Source organism: Sus scrofa, chromosome 2, assembly GCF_000003025.6.
Source record: "Sus scrofa isolate TJ Tabasco breed Duroc chromosome 2, Sscrofa11.1, whole genome shotgun sequence".
Lineage (NCBI taxonomy): Eukaryota > Metazoa > Chordata > Mammalia > Artiodactyla > Suidae > Sus > Sus scrofa.
Genome location: NC_010444.4, coordinates 123,259,776 through 123,285,729, shown reverse-complemented (window position 1 = coordinate 123,285,729; position 25,954 = coordinate 123,259,776). Strand labels below are relative to the sequence as shown.

Here is a 25,954-nt window from a genome sequence, read left to right as displayed (position 1 = left end):
TTAGCCTTCCTAAGTGAGGAAAGCAGAATCATTTAACAAAGGTTGTGAAGTGAAATTCAGAGGCTATTTAGCAGGCTCTAAAGCTAGAGGGGTCGATACTGTAATCACTATGCTATTGCTATAACTTATAATGGTCACCTGCTGGACCTGAGAAATGAGAATGTTGATTTCAGTTCAAATCTTCGTGTCAGGATTTACCATCAAACAAGAAGATACTCTTAGCCTCTGCTGCTTGACTCAGACAAGCACATGAAGGTCCCAGAGAAAGTTACCACTTCCTTTAGGCCATAGTGTGTTAAAGATTTCAACCTCTGGAATTTTTATTTGAAGGACCTTTCCTAGTAAGCTATTATTTTAATGTCAATACTCTGCGAGGCAGGCAAATTCAAGGCAAAAGAGTACACTGAATCCCAGACACAGTGACTGTGCAAATATTTAGTGCTGGTGGCTGAGACTGTTATTTCCTAGGTGAAAGAGTTGGCCGGACAGTTTCTGTTTCTCTTTTTACAAAGTAAGCAAATGCTTACTTTATCATTCACACACATAAAATTATGCAGAAACAAAACACAAACCACTTGGAATGCAAATATTCTTTGGTTTACTCATCAAAATAGCAAACAACAAAATAGCAAAAACCTTATCAGTTAAATAAAAAAGTGACATTCTTTATTTACCTATCAAACCTTACTAAACTTTGAAATGCATTAATTTTCATTCTCATGTTCCACAGCAATATCCTTTCTTCCCTCTTACCCCGCATCCCCCTAAATTAAGTTATTCTGATGGATTCATCTCTACTGATTTTTTTTTGGTTACACCCACGGCATGCGGAAGTTCCTCGGGCCAAGGATCAAACCCTCACAACAGGAATGACCTGAGTCGGATCCTTAACCTTGCATACCACGAGAGGACTCCGACTCATCTCTAAAGTAAGGATTGTTTTATCATTCTTAATACCGTTTACTTCTAGAATGGTCTAGCTCTCCCCTGTATCTCTTACATTTAAACTGCATGTGAAAAAAAAATGGAGATTTTGTCAGCACATTTTCAAGATAACATGAAAATAAAGCCCTCAGCAAGCATTTCAAGGCAATGGTATGCCATTTGGGGAAGTTAGCATGTTTTGGAAAGTATTACTGTTGGTACTAAAACACAGGACTCGATTCCAGAAGCACAGACTTCTATTAGACGTTATTCACAATGTTAAATACAGTTGGTTACTACAATATTGATTCCAGAGAAGCAGTTTTCTATTATTCTGAGGGTTCCATTTGATTGCCTTAATTCTTCAATGTCTTAATTCTTAAGATGGAATTCTTGAAGGTCAATGACAAAATCTTTAACAAAAAAACTTTAAGAAAAGGTAAACTTGAAAATGGAATTGTTTCAAAAGAAGAAATGATAGTAAGAGAGAGTTCTTGGCTTTTTAAAAGAGGTACACGTACATAGTAAGGAATAAAGGTGAATCAAAATACACAATTCTGTACACGTTAGAAATAGCCAATGTGCTACCAACACAACAACTGCCCTACGAAAGATGTCTTTGGGCTTGGAGTCATATCTATTTTTCTTTATATAACTCTAGTTTGGCATTATATAACCATACGCTTTTTCTGTGATCTATTAACCTCTGGGAAGCTTTTTACCAGAATTTTTGGCATTATGCATTTCTTCAAATAGAACAAGCCTTATCAAGCATTGTCATTGATGTCAGACAACTGAATTACACAAAGTCTTTCTGAAATATGCATAATCTCTAAAACATTATTTTTTTCCTTCATAAATCAGCAGTGTTCCTCCTTCCAGTAAATCATGAGCAGTCACAATCCTAACTCACATGCTCATATGTTATCTTCATCCAACATTTTGTTGATACCATCACACAGTTTCTGTAAGTGCGGTTTGAAATTTCCAAAGGGATTATACAAGGCGGCCAAGAAATCACAATCTGAAAAATGATCAAAGACCTTGTTAATCCGTCCGTGTGACTTGGCGGTGAGGTGACGCTGGATGATCTGGTGGAGCAGCTCTCTGCACTCATTGAGCAGCCTGGATAGCACATTCCGGTCAAAGGTGAAATCCACCTGATGAAAACTGACCACGGTCATAGCAAGTTGGTGGACTTTCTTCTTAAATTTCTCCATCAGTGCTAGCTCATCTTGGTTAAATTGATTATTCCTGTAGAGAATGGCCAGCTTGATGACTGTTTTGATGAGGTTTTTGATGATTTTCTCTGCCTCCTTCTTGTTCTGGGTGTACTCCTTGGTCACCCTGTAGAGCTCATCCAGCACTTCGCTACTCGTGTCGTCAATCAAGGTGGTGGCGATGGACTTGGACACCATCTTACCCAAGATCTTCTTTTGTGCCTGAACGGCCAGGTTTTTGGAATTAAAGACATCTGTGGCCACTAAAAACAAAGTGGAGGGCAAAGATAAAAGGTTGGTAAATATCAGCAAGAGAAGCAAATTAAAGATCTGAAGGAGCATTTTCCTTCCCATGTCCCCACTCTATGGTTTGCCTCCCATCTACTGGCATTAGTTTCTGTTCAGAAAAGACCTCAAACAGGAGTTCCCACTGTGGCAGCAGGAGTTCCTCCTGTGGGGTTAAGAATCTCACCACAGTGACTCAAGTAGCCGCAGTGGCTAGGGTTTGATCCCTGGCCGGGAACTTCCATATGCCATGGTACAGCCAATAGAAAAAAATATAAATTAATTTTCCTACATTTTTGGCAATTAGGTTCTCACTGGTAAAATTAATAGGTGGTTGTGCATAACCTTTAAGGTTTTGGGAAATTCAAGAGTTTTACACCTTCTACTTTGTAGTCAATATTTTGTTTAAAGTTAAAGGGCTCTGATTATAGAGATAGTATATAAACAGTAAGTTTTTATGCAGTTTTTCCCTAGTTTTGTTTTGTTTTGTTTTGTGTTTCAGGGCCGCACCTGCGGCATATGGAAGTCGCCAGGCCAGGGGTCAATTTTTTTTTTTTTTAATGACAGCTGCACCTGCAGCATATGGAAGTTGCCAGGTCAGGGGTCAAACTGTAGCTGCAGCTGGGGCCTAACCACAGCCACGGCAATACCTGACCTAAGCTGCATCTGCGACATAAGGGGTAGGTTACAGCAATGCCAGATCCTTAAACCACTGAGGGCGGCCAGAGATTGAACCTGCATCCTCATAGACAACGTCGAGTCCTTAACACACTGAGCCACAGTGGGAATTAAAATTCGTTTTAATTTTATAAGAAATACATAAGAATTATAAATTTAACTCCGCAATTGCTCTCTGAGCAACAATAACCAAGAACAATTTAAAGTCCATTTAGGCAGAGCGTCCTTGCCTCCCCGCTTGCATCTCTCACAAGCGTCCTATCCTAGTCTATTTCTTGCCTATCAAAAAAAAAAAAAAAAAAGTCCATTTAAATGTAAGAAGGATAAACAACAAAGCCATGAAATCGAGTAAATTGGCAAATTTGTGGAAGCTAATGAAAAGGAATGCCCTACTTTATAGTCTAAAATTTGCAAAAAGTCAAATTTCCCAAGACATTCACCAGCATCTACCAGTCTGATCATTCTAACCGTCCTGAATTTCAACCCTCCAAAGCTGAATGTTTGAAAGAAATATTCCTTGGAGAGCTTAGTATCACTTGCTACTTCTATTAAATGGTCATTGTGCCCTATAAATTTTTATACATTTCGAGGAAGTAACCCTACTCTATGAGCTAATGAAATGTGCTACAAGAACAATATACGTTGAAAAAACTGATGCTTAGAGTTCACTTTTGGAATTATAACATAATTGGACAGAGGTTTAAGATACACACAACAGGAGATGTATTAAATATTAGTAAGACCCTGTGTGATGCTTTTAGCTTGCAGCCAGTCAGTAAGGATGCTACATAAATGTTTATCCTCCAAAGCAAGTTTTGTTTTTCTCTCTGCATGGGCCAGTGTAGAAGCGTAGGCCTGGGTGCTGCAAAGCAGTAATTCACTAATAAAAGATGAAAGGCTCAAAAATACAGATATGTAGGAATGGGTCAGGGTATCAATGATATTATTAGAAATAATGAGAAAATGATTTCTAGTTTGGATAAGTTAGCAACATTAGCAAACAAAAAGGTAGCCACTCCCAAATCCATGAGGGGAGGGTATATAATAAAGCAGCTCCCTTAATGTGGAGCTGCCATGTCAGACTTGAAATGTGGGCCAAAGTAGCTCATGTTACATAGTACAGATAACTGCCAAGGGTTCTTCATGATCATTATACACGGCCATACACCCTGAATTAACATCTGGATTGAACTAGAAATGGTGCCTTCACAAATGTCGATATTTAACCTTGTAAAACATGAACTGAAACTGAAGAAGAAGAACTGAAATACTCTTTGAGAAAGAAAAGTGAAAAAACATGAGAAATAGCCAATATTATGAAGAAAGTTTTCGAATTTTTAAATATTTTCATAATTCAAGCAGTAGTCTATTTCCACTCCTGTTCTTCAAAGGTTTGCAAAAGAGCATATGGCTTAACTCACACTACAGAATTTATGTCAAAATCAATCTTACACATGTAGTTAATGTTATCATATTAAGACCAGTGACCATATTCCAGGACTGAACTTAAGATACAGACCTCTACAAATAAAAATCTAATTTATATAGGAAGGGATACTCCTAAATTTTCAGATGCATGGTAATTAACTAGGATTTCAGGAATCTGGGGTTTTTTTTTTAGCCACACCCATGGCATGTGCAAGTACCTAGGCCAGGGATCAAACCTGCTGCCACACCTGTAACCAGAGCCACGTCAGTGATAATGCCAGATCCTTAGCCTACTGAGCCACGAGGTCATTTCAGGAATCTTTTTTTATATAAAGTTGAAAGTTATTCTGTTTTTAATCTATTAGAATGTTGCACAAACATCCCATCTGGGATTTACTGCAATGCCTGTTAGATGGAAATACTGTACACTGTGAAATGACTGAAACCAGAGGGAGATGGGTTCAAAAGATTCTGCTGTGCTCCTTCTCCCAAGGCTGAACTTGCAAGTTCATACCTTTTTCTCCCCTCCATTTTATGGCCACACCTGTGGCATATGGAAGTTCCTGGGCCAGACAATGAATCAGAGCCACAGCTGTGACCTATGCTGTAGCTGCAGCATACCAGATGTTTTAATCCACTGCACTGGGCCAGCAATCAAACCCGGGCCTCTGCAGTGACCCAAGCTGCTGCAATTGGATTCTTAACCCACTGCACTACAGCAGAAACTCTAAGTTTGAAACTCTTTTAAACTACTTTTCTTTCTTTTAGGGCTGCACCTGTGGCATGTGTAAGTTTCCAGGCTAGGGGTCGAATTGGAGCTGCAGCTTCCAGCCACAGCCACAGCAACACCAGATTGGAGCTGCGTCTGTGACCTACACCACAGCTGACGGCAACACCAGATCCTTAACCCACTCAGGGAGGCCAGGGATCAAACCTGTGTCCTCATGGATACTAGTCGGGTTCATTACCACTGAGCCGCAAAGGGAACTCCTAAACCACTTTTCTTATTCAATATAATTGTCGCATTTAATTGCAAACATAAAGACAAAATAAGTCCATGGTATAGTACTTTAATTTCTTGCAAGAGAAAGGCTACTGCCAACTAAGCAAGATCAATTTGCATTTACTGGGAACCAAATCTGAACCAGGAAAGAGAAGACGATCTCTGAGACTTTTGCATTTGTTTCAGGGGAACTTCAAATCCTGCTCTAGAAACACAGCAGTGGCTTCATACTTTCATTTTATCCTTTGGATCCTATCCAGTACAGTCAGCTTTGAAAACGAGGATGAAGCTGTTTCTCCCACTCTGCAGGGAAGATGAGCCTGCCGTAGATTTCTTTCCTAGCATTAGCGAAGGCTTTTCCAGAGCCAAATGGGGGTTGCGGCTGACAGTTGCTGGCCAGGACTGTGTGGTCAGTGATCATGAAATATGATTATTGCTTCTTGCAAATTAACTGCCCTTAGCCATTCCTGCTCAGGCTTGTTTGTCAGCTCCACATCCTCTACTGGATCACTTAAAGGCCTAGTGCAACTCACAGTCAGTCCTGGACCAAGCTCTTCTTCTTCACACTGTCCTCACCACTGTGTGACCTCATCCATTCCCACGGCTTCAGATGCCACCCATGTGGCAGCGACTCCCACAGTTATAACCCAGCCCTGACCTCCTTTCTGGACTCATTTTGCAAATGCACTCAAGATTTTCTTTTTCCCTTGGTTACTTTGCAGGCATCTTAAATGTGCCATATCCAAAACTGAATCCCCATTCCCTCGTCTTCCCCACAGCACTCCTCCTCCATTGTTTGTTATCTTAATTAATAGCATCACTTCCATCCATGTGCTCAAGTCAGAGACCTGGGAGTCATCCACCATACCATCCCCTCCCTGAGCCAGTCCATTAACAAGTTCCATTCATTCTGCCTTCCTCCAATCCTCTAAATTCTTTTTGCTTCCTTCCATCCCCATGGCCTAGTCCAAAGCCCCTTTCCACTCTCTTCCCACAGGGCAGCCAGAGCTTTTGAAAATGTAAATGAGAAAATGATGCTTCACTTAAATTCTTTGCGAACCATCCCACTTCCTGGTTCCTTCCCATCATTTGCTTACATTTTCATTGTCTGCCTTTCCTTAATAAGCCAAGGCCTTGGAGAGTCAATCCTCTATGTCTCTATCTCACCTTTCCTGGCTTAATCAAAGAGTTCATTTCATTAACATTTGCTGTAAGGGAAACTGATACTTACAGAATCCTGGTTTTAGCATCGACAATTATAAATGTGGAGATGAACACTGATATTAAAGACATAATGACCCCTGTACACACACACACACACACACACACAAAGGTGCTTAGAAAGGGAGAAAAACCCCAAACATTTTTGTGATGTTTAATTCATGAAAAACTAGTTTTCTCAAATTCACAGAAACTATCCATAACATATCCAAGTTAAGAAATTGCTAATATAGTGAAATACTCACTTTCTTTACAACCTCACAAGCAAATACATAATTTCTTTGCCCATCAAATTTGTTATACTTGGAACTTTTAAACAGTGACTATAGAAGCACATAGATGGCATTGCTAACTCCTGCCTAGTTAAAATTTGATCCTCTGGGCCCAGTATTAGAAAGGATGGAAAAGAAAGCAATTTGGAGAGCATGTCTGGCTGTTGTGGTCTGTATATAAAAGTTCTTTAAACAAATATACAAAACCTTACGTCTCTTACATTTGAATTACTCCAAATCTAAATGGGGCTTAGTAAAAAAGCCCCATTATCACTGGGAGATAAGAAAGTACCCATAACCAAGAGCAAGCACTGTCACTAGAAGTCAAATGGCTAAGAGTTGACCTCCCTACATTGGGATTTGGTAGCGCTCCAGGAGAAAAGCAAACAATTGTTGGGATATCAGACTTTACACTCAAAAATCCCCAAGTGGGAAATTTAACAGGCTAGAATAGAAACAACAAAAAGAGAGAAATAAAAAGAGAGTGATGGGTAGGGAAAGGGCCATAGCCAGCAAATGCAGCAGAGGTTCAAACTGTGAAATGGCCCGAGCCTGGAAAGTCAAAAGCAATGACCATGGCAGCAAGCTGGAGGCAGTCTTATCCAGAGAGAAAAGCCAAGTGCCAGGAACCTTAATGCCCAAATCGCCCTTAAGTCACACAGATAGAGGCCCTAACACAAAAGAATATGTTCAATACATCTGAGGTCCTCAACTCAATGTCCAATGACAAATGCAGATTTTTGTAAGTATGCAGTTAGTTACCTGACCCCAAGTGGTTAAAAACCAATGGTATGCACCCTCACTGGGATAACCTAAGTCATTCCCTTGCTCTCCTAATTCCTTCAGAAAAGTACATGCTCATTTTGAAAGGCAACATATTAAAGAAGGCAGATGTCATGGAAGTTGGTGACTTTGAAAGGGGTCAAAGGTGGGGAAAAAAAATCACTGGGTGGTTTTCAATGGAGTACTGGGAATTGTAAAACACGCCCTTGCAGATTCCTCTATCTGTTCTTCAAGTAGCTATTTCATAGCTCTGAGGGTAAATTCAGTAGCGCTGCAAATGGCTCTCATCCATGGAGACACAAATAGATTCTGTCTAGTGGAAGTGCAATTGCTTCCTCATTCTCTTATTGGCCTGTGTTGCATTCTCTTTTGAACAGATTATTAAGAGCTTACTGATTCCTCATTAATAACAAGTTAAGTATAACATTTGGCATGCCAAGGGGGGCGGGGTTTGGAGAGGGATGCAGGGGGAGGTTGGGGTTAGCAGATCTAAGCTATTATGCAGAAGGGATATATAACAAAGTCCTACTGTATAGCAAAGAGAACTATAGTCAACATCCTGTGATAAACCATGGCGGAAAAGAGTATTTTTTAAAAGAATGTATATATATGTATATGTATAATTGAATCCCTTTGCTGTACAGCAGAAATGAACACATTATAAATCAACTATCCTTTAACTTAAAAAAACTTCAGCATATCCATTTTGTATTTTTATCAGTCATGAGTTTACCTTCTTAAAAATACCCTTTAACACATTATTTTCATCAAAACCATATAAAAAAAACTGCAGTAATATATCTTTAGTGAGAACTAGTATACATTTCCTGTGGTAATTAATCCCCCCAGGGCTCTGGAATGGAAGCATATACTTACAAAAGTCCACTATTTTCTAGTTAATGGTTCTATGAGCTGTCATACTGGCCAGGGATATTACTAAGACTTTAGTTTTCCCATCTATGAGATGAGAATAAAGATCTCCACCTCGGGAGTTCCCATCGTGGTGCAGTGGTTAACGAATCCGACTAGTGAACCATGAGGTTGCGGCTTCGGTCCCTGCCCTTGCTCAGTGGGTTAAAGATCCGACGTTGCCGTGAGCTGTGGTGTAGGTTGCAGACGCGGCTCGGATCCAGCGTTGCTTTGGCTCTGGCGTAGGCTGGTGGCTGCAGCTCTGATTCGACCCCTAGCCTGGAAACCTCCATATGCCGTGGGAGTGGCCCAAGAAATAGCAAAAAAAAAAAAAGACGAAAAAATAATAAAAGAAAAAAAAAAAAAAGATCTCCACCTCTAGAAGTTATTGCAGAGATAAAGGGAAGTGGACCACAAGGTGGGATCTCAAACAGTGCCTGGCACAGAACAGCTTTCTCCACAGGCTTGTTTAAAGAAGTCAGCAAATTAAACTTCAAATACCCTCTGATGTTCTTTAGAAGCATATTTGGTCAAAATTAATCAACTCTTTCAGGAAATAATATGGCGCTTAGAAATGCAAAATGCCAGGAGTTCCCTTGCAGCACAGCGGGTTAAGGATCTGGCATTACTGTAGCATCACTGTTGTGGCATGGGTTTGATTCCTGGCCTGAGGAACTTCCACATGCTATGGACACAGCTGGAAGAAAAAAAAAAGGAAGAAAAGAGAAATGCCAGATGGTTGTGTGAAAACACAGACCTCATATAGTTTAGTTAATGAGTTAGAGATCCTTTTCCATGATGATATTAAAAAACTAACATACTTAAATTTTATCAGGGAATTTCTCTTTAATGTGTTGAATCTGAGCAATAGATTCAGTACTACAAGAACTCTGATAGGTAGCATGAGTGGATTTGGTCTAGAGAAAACTGGCTCATGGGGAAGAGAATCGAAGCCTACTAGAAAAAGACAGACAGTATCAACAACCACACAAAACTGTGTTAATGGGGAAAATGTAGAGTAAGTGGGCCAAATATAAAGCCAAAGTAAAAACTCACAGTGGCCAACAAGATTACTCCATAAAGTCACAGCTTCTCACCCAGAGAACCTTCCAGAGAACCAGAGAACTAAAGGCAGAGATTCCAAGTAAGAACAGCATGGATGGAAACAAAAGCTCAAGGTCAAGAGTCCTGGGTTAAAGACTTGGAGAGATGTAATTTCTTTGAACCAGTTTTCTCATTTGGGAAGCAGGGCATCATTTCAAAGTGCATGGCTTATGTGAGAGTCAGTGAGCTATAAATCAGAAAACACGCAGTAGTGTGCTGGGCTTGTGACGAGAGATCACAAATGCACAGTTTTGCTCCCTTATTTAATACACTTGAGATAAGAAGCAGGATTCAAATGCGATATTTGCACATACCGCTCCTTCTATTCGTTTCTCCTTATATCTTCTAGTTTCCAAATTTGTAGACAAGAGAAACTATGTACCAAAGAAAACACTATGAAGACTTTCCTTGTGTGACCTCAGGCTATTTTTGTTGCTTTAATTCTGGAATCTTTTCAGCACGATTTTAGTGTGTCTTTTATTCCAGTGGCTTAGTTTTGTGATGATTTTGAAACTGAAAATGCCATTTCCGCAGTTCCCACTGTGGCTCAGCAGTAATGAACCTGACTAGTATCCATGAAGACACAGTTTCCATCCTGGCCTTGCTCGGTGGCTTAAGGATCCGGTGTTGCTGTGAGTCATGGTGCAGGTCACAGAAGCAGCTCAGATCCTGTTTTGCCATGGCTATGGCGGAGACTGGCAGCTGTAGCTCTGGTTCGACCCCTAGCCTGGGAACTTCCATACGCCATGGGTACAGACCTAAAAAGACCCAAAAAAAACAAAACAAAACAAAACAAAACAAAAAAACAAGAAGAAGAAGAAAATGGCATTTCCTACATTTTGACAGCTTTAACTTCATATGAGATGCCATCTCTGCTTTTTTTTTTCCACTTAATTTGCTCCTGGAATCATGTGATGCCTTGATTGCTTTGTGCAAGGAAGGAACTCTGACAAGACACCCCTGCTGTCTTTAGCTCTACTGATACCAGGATGGGAAAAAAGTCTGATGATATTTATAGGAAGTGATATTGTTGGATCCCACGGAATGTCTGTCTTATAAATATTGGGACAGAAGTCACAAGAATAGAAATGAATTTTGTGGCTACCTCAAGTCAGAGTGAGAGGTTTACAATCATGAGGAACCCCTGGATGGTCATTACATTTTGAACTTACACTATGCCATCCCCAGAACTGCCTGGAATCTGCATTACCTTACTGAAGCTTTACAATAGCCCCAAGATGGAGGTTATTATCCCAATTTACAGATAAGGTAACTGAAGCCCAGGGAAATTAAGTGGCTCTCAAGGCCATACAATCAATAAGTGGAAGAGATGAGCCTGAACCCAGAAATGTCCACCTCCAAGCCATTCTTTTAAGAATTATGTTCTACTACACCAGTTTTAAAAAAGAATAATAATAATAATAATAATAATAAAGCTTCTTCATGAAGGTGCAGGAAGACCTAATAATATTTGACTAAGTGAAGCGAAATAGAAAAAAAAAAAAAGAAGAGAGGGAGAGACTAGGTCTCCACGTGGGGAGGATATAGATTCCATATGGAAGATCAATCCAGCTAGGCTTGAAATAGACTGTATTTCCATGGAAAACTGTGACTAGTTTTAAAACATTTAAAAATATAATTAAAAAATAATATCCTTACATTACTCAAAAGCGAAAGTGTAAATATATGTAAGTGAGAAGCCTTGCTCTCAGCTTTGCTACCCACTAGAGAGTCCTGACCCCAACCACTGCTACTCAGAGGCAACTGTTATTCTTAGATTTTTGGTATCCTTTCAGAGTTACTATTCTTCCTGCATAATTTAGCATATATCTGAATAGCCAGATACTGAACAGGGTAAAGAAGTCTTGAACATTTGCAATTCTTTTTTTCTTTTCTTTTTATGGCCACACCTGGAAGTTCCTGGGTTGGAGCTGCAGGTGCCCGCCTACGCCACAGCCACAGCAATGGCTGGATCAGAGTTGCATCTGCAACCTACACCATAGCTTGTGGCAACATTGGATCCTTAACCCACTAAGTGAGGCCAGGGATCAAACCGGCAACCTTGAGGCCACTAAGTTGTGTTTCTAAACTCCTGAGCCACAGTGAGAATTCCAAAGTTTGCAATTTTTAAGAAACATAACTTTTGAGTGATGAGGGACTATGACCTGGGTGATTCCAGTTTATGGAATTCTCTAATTCCATGCACGACTCTGCACATTACCTTTGTTCCCATGTATGCAATAGCAATAAGAGGAGTGGCGGGATGGTGGCAAGTGTGAAACAGAGGTCTTTATTTAGTTGCGGGGGAGGGTATGATTAGAGTAATCCTGTAGATTTTATCACCTCAATGGGATCCCTTTGAAAAAGACACTGTTAAAATTACACCAGAACACATCTGTGACTATCCTAGCAGGTAAATAAAAAAGGTCACCAAAGACTACTTAGGTACTCAATCACTAAAGACACTCAAAACTAATTAAGAAAGGGTCATAACTAAGGGATACCCAAATATTTAGGAGCTGAGAAATTTCTTGGGAATCCTACAGGAGCACTAGTCAGCTTTGATCCCAAATAACATTACAAACAAACAAACAAAAAAACCTAATTCTTCAAGAAATTAAGAGTCTTACAGGGGAAAAATTCTTGTTAAATAAGTTTGGGAAACAGTGTATATGACGGTCCCACTTGAGTTGCCAAAACTGTACTAGTGATAGTAAAGGTATTGAAATCAGTGCAGCAAAGAAACATTTTAACTTCACTTACCCAAGTTTTTCAAACTTCACAGAGGACCCATTAACAAAATTTGTAGGATGAGGTCAGTGAAAACTCTTGGCTAACAAATTGTCTTGGGTTCTTTCTATCCCTCTGGAATGGATTTACAATTGTTTTGCGTAAATAGGGGAGGGCAAGACAGACAGGCAAAGCCAGGCCACATAATGACTCTGGAGCATGGGTTCCAGAGGCTCACTGGGTCAAAAGCCTGCTTCTTCCTGTGTACCCATGTCCCTGGGCTAATTACCTAACCTCTCTATGACTCAGTTTCTTCATGTGTAAATGAGGATACCAGAGGTTTCTATAACGATTAAATGAGAATAATCCATACAAAGAGTTTAGAACAGTAACAGATATAAAATAACTAGATCAATTAACATGAATTCTTTTAATTGTGAACTATTGTCATCCTTATTATTTAGGTTGATATTGATGGTTCGGCTGGTATGGGATGATACAGTCTTATAACTATGACTTATAAAATAGGAGAGAGGGGAGAAGAGAGAGGATATTAACCCAAAAATATGAAAACAAAACTTGTGAATGTTTATAATGTATCTGTGGTTTCAGAGATAAATAACCTATCCTTGCTCTCCAGGCACTCAGTCTAACGTGGGATGGGGTCAAGGGGCAGATGAGCACACAGCCAAAAGCAACGGTAGCAAAGAGGGGAAACAATAATTTTGCTGGAAGCGGTGATGGCGTGAATTTAGGTTTGAGGAAGATTCACAAGAGCAGACTGACCCAAGAAACTGCCTTGAAGAAAAAAGAAATTCTGCCTTACAAAAATAAATATGACTGCATTCCAAAGCTGACCTGCAGAATTCGTATTGGCCAGTTAGGGATTAAAAATTTTGCCCAGCAGTGTATCTATATGTCAGAAACTGAAGAATGCATGTGGGTGGGATTTCAGAAAAACTTCAAACACAAACCATGTGTCACTTGTTGTCAAGGCCCAGAAAAACTCACTACAAAAGTGCTCAGTTTCCAAGAAGGCATCAACTGGGGGAGGACAGGTATCGCAGGTCCTGGGGAAGCATCCTTCATGGCAAGGGGCATCTGCAGCAGAAGGGCCTGGAGCCTTTTTAGAATAGAAATAGAGTTGCCAGACCTCCAGAACTGGGATTCTCAGGACTGTAGTCTAAGAAGCTGCATTTGATGGATGGTTCTGATGGAGAGTAACGCTGGAGGACCCTTTCTCTGAGGTGTACTCCTTCAGTGCTGTACTTTACGATTTCAGACATAGTTTGGCTATGAAGACATGGTGTGAGAAGCCCATAAACAGATGGAACTCCCTCTCAAGTTTTTTCACAAGACTAGATAGGAGCTTGTGCACAGAATCCAGAGAAACTTTTTCAGAACAGTACTTTTTAAAGCCTCAAAGAGAATAGAAAAATTAGTCTCTTTTTTCCCATTTGAAGTTTTATTGAAGTATAGCTGATTCACAATGATGTAATAATCTCTGCTATACAACAAAGCGATTCAGTTAGATGCATAAACATATCCTTTTTTTTTTCCCACACTTTGAAAAGTTAATCTCTTTAAAACATCCTTCAACCAAAACTTCAACAGGGCCTGACTCTATAACTAGGCCAGAGATGGATTTGAAATTAAAGACAAATATTCTACACGTGTTTATAATAAGGTGACTTTAGTGAACTATTCTTTTTTCTTTTTAAAGCAAATGAAACCTTATTTATTATGTTGCATTAGGATACCTTATGTTTCTCCTAAAGACTTCAGTTAAGCTACCTAGGTTTATTTACATATTTTCTTGAGGACCTGAAGCCTTTCCACTGTTGATATAATCCAAGCCTCCACCAGACTGTAGAGGAAAATCTTCTAAACAAGCTCTATGATTTTCTACACTTTCCCACCCCACTAAGTTCTCCTATCCTGCCAGAGGCTCTGGTTCCTGATGAATATTTATATTCATGCAGTGCTTCGAACACCAGTAACAGACTCTAAAAGCCAACATGCTAGAGTGTGATTTAGTTACTGAACCAGCCCCTAAAACTGGCATCGATGGTCAACACCCCCTTTCTGGTCTCATCAGGCTGCTCCTGGATGAATAACAAGGACAATGAGACATGTACCGCTGGCATTTTTGTGGCACCCCAGTTTGCAAAATATTTTCACAATGAAACGTCCATGTGTTTTTGAAGGTGTTTGTTCTTCTTTGGTCCTCTTTGTACTTAACCCTGAGGAAGCCAGATGAGTCAACTGAGGCTCAGAAGTTAAGGGACTTATCCAAGGGCACTGAAAGAGGGGAAGAGCTGAGGTGCACTGCTGCCAGCTGAGGTGCAGGGCTACTTGGTAAGGAAAGTGAAATGAGGAGTGTTTGCCCTTTATGAAATTGCTATCAAACGTGGTGATGAGCCAGATGCATTTTAACCCCACTTCCTACAGCTTATCTGCTCCCCAAGATAAAGCAACTCCTTGAACCAAAAAAGGAGGAGGATAGGTCTTACATGTCAAGGGAAAAAAAAAAAAAAAAGGATAATTCTGTGTCTAAAGTGCTCCCTTGCTGAAAAAGTCCTGCTTATTTTTAAGGCTCAGTTTAGGCATCATCTCTTTCAAGAAGCTTTTCCAAATCCAATGGCATAGTAATCTCTCCAAACCCAATGGAGAGAATAAAGTGTTTCTTCTTTTAATCTATTTGCGGCCTGCCTGGTGAGAGAGTTAAATTCCTATCTTATCTTACTTGGTTATGATCCTTGACAAGTAAGGTATCACTCTATTAATCTCTCTATTCTTCAGAGTGCTTAGCATGTGCCCTCCAACTACCATGCAATAAGTAAACTCCATTGCTCTCATTTGCTCCCATGAGATCAGCCTTTTACAGCCATTCATGAAGATGCATCAGGAACTCAATTCAAATTTCATACATCTAGAGCTTACCAAATGAATTTACTTGTACTTCACAGACAAAAACATCATCCCACTGCTTTTCTCTCCTGTCCCTTGCCAAAACAACAGAATAACCAGTCACTTTCTTTCTTTTTGTTTTTTACTTTTTTTTTTGTTTTTTGTTTTGTTTTTGCTTTTTTGCTTTTTAGGGCTGCACCCTCGGCATATGGAATCAAAGCTGGAGCTGCTGGCCTATACCACAGTCATGGCAATGCCGGATCCTTAACCCATTGAGTGAGGCCAGGGATCAAACCCACATCTTCATGGACACTGGTCAAGTTTGTAACCCTGATAAGTCACAATGGGAACTCCAAGAATAACCAGTCACTTTCATTTGGCGAAGTGACCATATTTAGCTAACTCAATCCTTGCAGTAAGTGTTCTGGAATCTTCCATGCGAATATCCCACACCCATCTGTTTGAGTATTTTAGAAGCAATAACCTCTTGGCCTCAGCTTGGGCATCTCTCAAATATGCATCTTGGCACAGCCTCCCAACATTCTTGTCAAAACCTTTTCCCCAAAACTGTATTAAAAGGTTAATAAGCTAGTCAAGCATTTTATAGTCATGTCAAGGCCTAAAAGGCTAGATCCCATTAAAGGTAAACAAATGGTAAGATAGGATCTGCTGGGCCTTAAAGTAAACTGTCTCATTCCAAGGATCAAGATACACTGAAGCTCTGAAATTCCAGCTTAAAACCTTGAAACAAACAAACAAACAAACAAAACCAGTGGTTTATAGAAGCAGTATGCATGTTGCCGGCTACCTCTAGTGTGGTACTTAGGTTCCCTGTGAAGTGGTTTCTACTCTTCTCTCTAACCCCTTTCCCCCTGTTCCTAATGCTCAGGTATCCATCTCAGTTTTATTTAGATCAGGATGCCCTGCAAAGGTTGTTACCTGGATACTCCATTGTTTGGCCAGTACGGTGTTGTACTGTTCTTAGAATGAGTGGTTCATGTTGTAAAAAAAATTAAAAATTTAACATCAAAATCTATATTTCTGTTTTTTTAAGGCCATGCCCATGACATATGGAGGTTCCCAGGCTAGGGGTCCAATCAGGGCTACAGGTGCCAGCCACAGCCACAGCCACATCAGATATGAGCCACGTCTGCAACCTATACCACAGCTCACAGCAACCGTGGATCCTTAACCGGCTGAGCAAGGCCAGGGATCAAACCCGCAACCTCATGGTTGCTAGTCGGATTCATTTCTGCTGTGCCATGATGGAAACTCCATAGGTTTTTTTGACCAAAATGGGCCCACATTTCCACCTAGCAACAATGGTCTTGAGGCAGACTGTGGCTGCTACTCTTAGAGGAGGGATACTCTTCCCGGTTTACCACAGGCCCTCCCTGACCATCTTCACAGGGTTATGTTCCATTCCCGGGCTCTGTACCATTTCTGTGGATAGCTTCTTCCTGATAATAAATGTGACTACATTTTAGAGCCAACCAATACAGCTGCTACTGGTTCTTTAGGAATTCGAAATCTGCCTTGCAGGGTACCTGTACATTAGAAACTGCAGGACATGACATGTGTGAGTCTCGAGGATTTTAAAATAATTTAAACCTAAATTATTTATAGTCAGTGAGTGTCTAAAGAGGCTTTACTGGAGAAAAAGGGAGGAAGGTTAGGAGTAATAATAGTATGTTTTCATAACACTTGTTTTTTAGCCACAGGCTTCAGGAAGCTACCTTTGGGCATCAAAATCTCCCCCTAATTTCTTGCATTTGGGGGGGGGCAGCACCTATAGCATGTGAAAATTCTCAGGCCAGGGATCAAATTTAAGCCATACCAGGGACCTAAGCCACAGCAGTGACAACACCAGGTTCATTTAATCACTAGGCCACAAGGGAACTCCATTTTCCTAATTTCTACAGAATGTACTCACTGGATCTCACAGAGGTAGTGAATTTGTTAAATTTATAACTATCCTGGGAGAAATTTGAACTTGAATTTTCCATATCAGTTTAGACCTCCAAAGAGTAAAGAAACTTTTAGTAAAAAAGCCTTCTCCCAGTAGTCACTCATTCATTCACTCAACACATTTTTAAAAAAAAAAAAAATTTATGACCACACCTGCAGCACATGGAAGTTCCTGGGCCAGGGAATGAATCTGAGCCACAGTGGTGACCTGTGTTGCAGCTGTAGCAATGCTGGATCCTTTAACCAGTGCTGGTTTGGGAATCGAACCTGTGCCTCCACAGCCACCAGAGCTGCTACAGTCAGATGCTTAACCCATTGCATCTTGGCCAGAACTCCAAAAAATCATCTTTTGATAACATTTGAAACTGCTAAGAATTACTGAATAACCCACACTCTGCAGAGATAATTCTGTTTTTAGGGTAAGTGTTGCCCTTTTTTTTGGGGGGGGGATGTTCCTGGGCCAGGGATTGAACCCATGTCATAACAGTGACAACGCTAGATCCTTTACTTACAAGGCCACCATGGAAGGAACTCCAACTACTGCTTTTTTAAGATTAAAAAAGGCATATTTTTAAGGATAAATTTATAAAAAACTGGAAATTTAATTTAAAAAATTTTTCTTTTTGACTTTTTTCTTTCTTTTTTTTTTTTTTTTTTCAGGGTCGCACTCAGAGCACATGGAAGTTCCCAAGCTAGGGGCTGAATTGCAGCTACAGCTGCCAGTCTACAGCACAGTCATAGCAATGTAGGATCTGACCTGAGTCTGTGCCTTATATATAACACAGCTCATGGCAATGCCAGATCCTTAACCCACTGAGTGGGGCCAGGGAGGAACCTGTGTCCTCATGGATACTAGTCAAGTTCGCTACCACTGAGCCACAATGGGAACTCCAAAAACTGGAAATTTTAAAAACGCATAAACTCTACTTTTCTTTGCTAGCTTGTTATAAGAAAAAGTTGAGGAGTTCCCTTGGTGGCGCAGTGGTTAACGAATCCGACTAGGAACCATGAGGTTTTGGGTTCGATCCCTGGCCTTGCTCAGTGGGTTAAGGATCCGGCGTTGCCGTGAGCTGCGGTGTAGGTTGCAGACGCGGCTCGGATCCTCCGTTGCTGTGGCTCTGGTGTAGGCTGGCGGCTACAGCTCCAATTAGACCCCTAGCCTGGGAACCTCCATGTGCCACGGGAGCGGTCCTAGAAAAAGGCAAAAAGACAAAAAAAAAAAAAAAAAAGAAAAAGTTGAAACATGAGGGTGATAACATAAGAATCTTGAGTTTTCTATTTTGTCCTTATTGTAATTGACTAAATATTATATGTAGAATTAAAAATAAAAGGCCCTCAACATCATAAAAACAAATAGTTTTGTTAGAATAACCATGATCCTTTGATGCTGAGTCATACTTGGTATATTAAACTCATTCTTCAGTTAAAGAAAATAACTAAAAAAGGCCAGTATAGTTGATCTCTTTTAAGGACTAAAAAATGTTTCCCTAAGTACATTAACTTTCTGTCTTGGAGATGGATTACTTCCCTGATGGTAGATATTTGGGTGAAATAAACTTTGGCAAATAACATAACTGATCAATTTCACCTCTAGTTGCCAAATAACACAATAAATCACATCTCCAAAACACTTTGGCAACCCCCACCTTTTTGCAGCTTTGTCTTTCCGCCTACTCACTCTGGGCTCCAGAATTAAGGTCACCATCCCACCTCTCCCCATTTCTATCACCAGTCCTACTTTTAGAGATGGAAGAAGCCCTGGAGACCACAGGAGGAGAAAGAGGTCCAGAGGTCAAGCAGGGTTACAATGTGACCCCCATTAACTGCTTGTCGCTGGCTCTCCTGGAAAGGTGCTTTGTGTTGGGTTATCAGAATAAGCAAAGAGTAAGTCCTCCATATAAAAGAGAGCTTACAAACTTTGGGATGGTAACATGTTTTGGTTGGGTCCCTATCATTTTTTTTCTCTTTTTAAAACTGAGATAAAATCCATTGCACATAAAACTCACCACTGTAACCCTTTCAAAAGTGTACAGCTCAGTGATTTTTATTTATATCACAATGTGCCACAACCACCACTATCTAATTCCAGGACTGTTCCATCAACCACGAAATGAGCAGTCATAATATTTTAATTTTCTTATTAGTAAAAACATGTAAAAGTTGGGAGCATGGACATTAAAAATGCACACTTCCAGCTTCTAAAGAAAAAATCTGACCTTCTGGTAACATTTAGGGTGTGGGGGGGTGTGGGGAGCTAAGAAACAGGTCCTGTCTGGTTTCCCATCTGGCCACACACCCACAGGGCCAGGAAATTAGCCAAGGCATGTGAGTTGGCCATCCCTGCTTTGAAGGATCAGGGACTCAGACCTTTCTGAGTCACTTTTCAGACTTGGGTGTGACTGTGGCAGTGATTCTAAAGGGCTTGCAGTCCTCTGCTATCAAGCTGAGCAAGGCGGCTTCCTCGTTCTGACTCGTCAAAAGGTTCCCAGTCTTCCACTAGCTTCTAGAGTCACCTTTCCCTCAAAATGCCTTGTCTTTTCCACCCTAGGATATTTGCTGAAATCTCTCTCTTCACCCAAAAAGCCACCTGGTATTTACATGAACAACAATCTAAACCCTTATCCTTTGGGAACTGCTGTCACAACTCGCCTTTGTTTTCTTTTTTAATTAAGAAATGAGTAATGTAATTTTTAAAGGTTACTTTCCATTTACATTATACAAAATACTGGCTCTATTCCCTATGTTGTAACATACATCCTTGTAGCCTGTCTTAGCCCCAACATTTGTACCTCCTGCTCCCCTAGCCCCCATATTCCCCGTCCCTCCCTCTTCACCAGTAACCATTAGTTTGTTCTATATGTGAAGCTGTCCCTTTTTTGTTACACCTACTACTTTGTTGTATTTTTTAGATTTCACATATAAATGATAAATAGTATTTATCTTTGAGTTATTTCACATAGCATAATGCCCTTCAAGTCTATCCATGCCGCTGCAAATATTTGCCTTTGTTTTCTACTTACTATCTGTATTTTATTTCCCTCCAGTTACTTAATATCTTAGTAAAAAAATAAATAAATTTATTTAAAAAGGGACCCATCGGGTTCCCTAGTGACTCAGCAGGTGAAGTATCCGGCATTGTCACAGCTGTAGCTCAGGCCACTGCTGTGATGTGGGTTTGATCCCTAGCCTGAGCACTTTTGCATGCTGTAGGTGTAGGCCAAAAAAAAGGGAAAAAATGAAATAAAAAAATAAAAAGAGAACGACATACACTATGTGAAGGGAAACTGGTATTCTTCCCCCTAAATATACCATAATTATAAAAATCATTGAAATTTTTCCAATCATAAAAATTACGTCGATAAGAACCCAACACTGTTCATTTCGAGCGCGATATTGTTGTCTGCCAAAGCCCAGGAGCCCCATGTCTACCTGCATAGCACCAAAGAGGTGAGTCAGTGCGAGAAAGATGGCAAAGGTCACCCAGTCCCAAACACAGGCATTCTCTGGAAATGATGCAAGGGATTCCAAGCGAGCTGACAGGGACTAATCGTCTTGTAAAGCTACTGAAGATGATCTAACTCTATCCCTGGGGCCTCCTAAAATCACTTACTGTACCACCACCAATGGCACACGCACCACACTTTGCAGAATCTTGTCCAAAACGTCCTGCCAAGGCTACTCATCTCCACAGCTATGCCTTAGCAATCTCAGCCACAGACAGCCTGTCCTGCACCTCGCTAACCCCAATAATGTGGCAGCCCCCTGACAACGACTTCCACATGCACCAGTCAGCTACCTCCTTCGCACTGAAAACCCCTCAAGGACAGAGGTAGGGCTTCCACGCTGCCTAACCTCTGCTGAAAGCCACTGGCATTAACTTACACCTGGCCAGACACCTGGCGTATTCTGCCTTGACATCCCTGGTGAGGAGAGTTCTGAAGTGACTTTCAGAAATTGCAAACCAGGTTCTAAGTGAACTGAAACATGTCCTAATGGATGAAATGCCCATATGGTGAAAGACACACTTGAGGATATTATACAGCATAGACTATAGTAACAATGGGGGTGCTGAAGTAAGAGCTATTCTGTTTAGTCAGGCTTTGTTTTATTTTTTATTTGCATTTATTTTTATTTTTTGCTTTTTAGAGCTATCCAATTTATTCAGGCTTTGTTTTATTTATTTATTTTTATTAATTTTTACTTCTTTGCTTTTTAGGTCCCTTTTAATTTTTGCTTTTTAAAAAAAATATTTTTTGCTTTTAAGGCATATGGAAGTTCCCAGGGAAGGGGTCAAATCAGAGCTACAGCCGCCAGCCTACACCACAGCCACAGCAACATGAGATCTGACCTGTGTCTGCAACCTACACCACAACTCACAGCAATGCCGGATCCCTGACCCACTGAGCAAGGCCAGGGATCAAACGCCCATCCTCATGCATACTAGTTAGATTTGTTTCTGCTGTGCCACAATGGGAACTCCAGTCAGGTTTTGTTTTAAAGGAAAGTAAGTGTGCCTGGCGCGCTGGAAAGCGGGGCACGGTGCCTAGGCTTTGTCTCTGGGGTAGACAAAGGGGCTGAGTCTGTGACGACCCCAGGTGTCACTCACACCCAGGAAGAACTGATTCACATTACCTGGTTCTACTTGGTAGAGACACAGGACAAAGATTTCCACAAGCAAATAAAAGCAATGTTCACTAACCAAACATTAAAAATATGTATTGGGAGACAATTTATATGGTAAATTTGTACTTCTATGGTATCCAGATTAATCTTTTAAAAGATTGGAGGTCTTAGAAGATAGTATACATGGTGCATTGACACTCATAAGGCTAGAAACATAATTTTACTGTGTCAAATGATTAGCACAGTTTATGATCATATCTTTGTTCTTGTGAAATATTCCTGATCATATCTAGTGGTTACTTTTTACTGATAAATAACAGAACCTCCAATTAAAACTGTTCCTATGGAGAAAAACAATCTGCTTTTTTTTTTTTTTTTTTTCTTGTCTTTTTGTCTTTTCTAGGGCCGCTCCCGCTGCATATAGAGTTTCCCAGGCTAGGGGTCTAATTGGAGCTGCAGCCGCCGGCCTACGCCAGAGCCACAGCAATGCAGGATCCAAGCCGCATGTGCGACCTACACCACAGTCACAGCAATGCCGAATCTTTAACCCACTGAGCAAGGCCAGGGATCTTTAACCCACTGAGCAAGGCCAGGGATCAAACCCCCAACCTCATGGTTCTAGTCAGATTCATTAACCACTGCGCCACGACGGGAACTCCAATCTGCTTTTTTTTTTTTTTTTAATTTTCTTCCTCATATGATTTCTAACATCCTCATTAGTACAAAAAGTAGAAGATATCTTAGAAAAGTAATGTTGAGTTTATCTCTCAGATGTGAGACAATGTCCATTATAAAGACTAAACGCTTAGGAAAAACTTATTCAAGTATTTAAAATGTATGATTTGAGTCCGTTTTTAAATTTGAAAATTAAATCTTTCCTAACCAAACAGTTTTCCCCTTGAACTAATCTCCTGTTAATTTTCAATTCATGTCATGTAGTCTAATCCTGCTTTGAAATGGATGGTAAGGCGAGTTAACAGATTTGCCAAAAAGAAGGGCTTTTCCTCTTACATTTTCAGCATTCATCTTGAATGCCATTTGTTGATCTTAGAATGAAGGAAACAGATGCTACTGTTAGATATGAAATGTCATCTCCTACAGTATTTTTAAGCTGTCAGCTGTACAGTTAGTCTTTATATAGGCAATAGACAAGTGCTTTTCTATACCTTTATTTCCTCAAAACATACAAATACACAAATGCCAGAACTCCACCCACATTCCAATGCAGGGCACATTCAATAGTAAATATCCAGAATGAATTCTGCCATATTTTCCCTCTTGATAAATCAATATGAAATCTTTTCCCACTACATCCTATAAAATAAAACCATATAATATACTGCTGCCACCAAAATTTAGAAATTATGTTGTTTTTTTTTTTCTCTTTTTGTTTTTTCTAAGGCCGCACCCACGCGTGTGGCACATGGAGGTTCCCAGGATAGGGGTCGAATTGGAGCTGTAGCCACCGGCCTATGCCATAGCCACAGCAACATGGGATCCGAGCCGAGTCTGTGACCTACACCACAGCTCACGGCAATGCCGGATCCTTAACCCACTGAGCGAGGCCAGGAATCAAACCCCCAACCTCGTGGTTCCTAGTCAGATTTGTTAACCACTGAGCCACAATGGGAACTCCTAGAGATTATGTTTAACTGAATGTTTAGAGACTCTAGCTAACATTAAAGGATATGTAATTCTTAAATAGCAGGTGTCTAGCATCTGTGAGTATTTTTCTTTAATTAAATTGGTATTTTCACAAAATGTAGCAACCTTAGATACGGGCAAAAAAAAAAAAAAAAAAAAAAGAAGGATGTTTTAGAACTCTTGGATTAAGATTCCAGGTTCCAAATGTAGGCCTTAATAATCTTCTCGGTCTCCAAAGTTTTAATGGTTTCTAATAAGGTATCAGGGGTTAGGGGTTGGGTCGTATTTTCTTGAACTAATTTATGGCTCATTGCATTCTGATGGAGGAAAAGAATCTGAGATATTTTAATATAGTATTTTCCTTTATCATTGGGAGTGGCTGAGAAGATTCCTGGAACACTAGGTGGGGGCTGGTGTTCAGTCAGTAGAGGTCTGAGTAACAGCTATTTCTTTGTCTTTGGGCTCAAGGCAAAGTGGTGGCCCCAGCCTAGAAATGGCCAGCACATCCGGCCCCTCTGGTCTTAGAGGCAAGATTTTCTTTTTAGGCATAATTCAGATCATTTTGGTCAGCAATTTAACTTTATCATTCATTATTGGATAGAATTTCCAAGCACATATGTGCATGGTTAAAGAGAGCTGAGGCCTTTAATTTGCTTTCAAAGGCTGATAAAGCCCAACTCTCATCTTCTAGGTATAAACTAACAACCGAAAACTGAAATTTTAGTTGTTCAAAGGATTTACCCAGCCCCAAAGACTATTACATCTGGATCCACCCTGTGTCTCTGTCCCTCAATCAAGTACCATTTTTCTCTTCTCTAATCTTTCTCCTAAAATTGCCTTTTAAATTGGATTTAACTAGTAAAAAGCTAATTTGGGCTGATCCATCTATGTCCCAATGGCCAGAACTCAGAACTCCACAGATGTATGATTCCAATGAAATGAAAAGGAGATGCTTTTCTGGTAGAGCAAACAAAAAAACTAGTCAAGGAGTTCCTGTTGTGGCTCAGCGGAAACGAACCCAACTAGTACTCATGGGGATGAGGCTTCAATCCTGGACCTTGCTCAATGGGTTAAGGATCCTGGGTTGCCATGAGCTATGGTGTAGGTTGCAGATGTGGCTTGGATCTGGTGTTGCTATGGCTGCAGTTCCAATTTGACCCCTAGCCTGGGAACTTCCATATGCCACTGCTGCGGGGCCTCCCCCCGCCCCCCAAAAAGCAAGAATTTCAAACAAAGGTTGCCTAACCACTTCCTTTTCCATTGCACCAAAAGACGCACCAGAAGTGTTCTGATGATAAAACCTGTCAGACCGTAATTTTAAAGATAATTCTCTAGTTTCTATCACTTTTCAAGAGAGTAGTAAGTTAGCCTGTTACAGCCTCCATCAGCCCCAATGGATCTGGTCTGCTCCAAGCCCTCCCATGGGTGTATACTAATCTTAGGCCTGACCGCTGAGATTCAAAACACTGGCTAAAAGACTGGTTATCACCTCCATGGTCTCAAGGGAACCAGCAAAAAGAAGGCCCTAACAGGCCTTCTTAAATGCCCCTCCTAGGCACAACATATTCTGAATGTCTGCCTTGGTTTTAGTGGAGTTCTGGCACTGTGAATGGTACAACCACCTACTAAGCACAGTGCCCTCCTGTACTAAAGCAAGACCAGATGCTGGTCTGGATGGTCGAATCTCATGAAAAGAGCAGGGGTTTACATTATTCTGCAAAATAGTTGGATCATATGTTTACCCTCACACTTCATTGGTTATTGAGCATTTTCCATTTGCCTACAATGTACCCGTCACCATAAATACTAGAGAAGTCTTGCACAATAAAAGCACAAAGGTAGAGCAGATTAACATTATAGATCAGGGAATCATTTTATTCACTGAAAGCTTGGCTTGTATACACAGTTTCCCCTTCCGTCTGAAAACATCTTAATCGAACAGGTAGAGGTTCTTTGGAGTACAGGATTCCTATATTTTCAAAAGACTGGATTTTTATGAAGTTCTAACCCAAGGCATAGCAGGGACTACTCTAGTCTGCCCTGCCTTGGTCTTGAAAACAGAGGAGGAGCAATAAGGAGAAGCACAAAAGAAGCCTCAACGAGGAGTCAAAGCCACATATGGCCAAAGTACAGTAACCACGACTCCATTCTTTTTAAGTGTATGATTTATTACTAAATTTGGCAAATGATGCCTAGTTGTCCCAAAGAACCATTACTGACCTCAACCTAACCCAAACTAAAAATATTTGCAT

General features: G+C 40.5%; 1 protein-coding gene across 7 annotated transcripts in view; it reads right to left on the bottom strand.

Annotated features, from left to right (window-relative positions):
• TNFAIP8 (TNF alpha induced protein 8) overlaps window positions 576-25,954 on the bottom strand; it is a 132,806-nt gene continuing 107,427 nt past the window's right edge. For all 7 annotated transcript variants that reach the window (XM_021079563.1, XM_021079574.1, XM_021079576.1 and 4 more), the window contains 1 exon segment: window positions 576-2,407. In XM_021079563.1, the coding sequence (XP_020935222.1) occupies window positions 1,842-2,407 (566 nt within the window). In that variant the 3' untranslated portion in view covers window positions 576-1,841.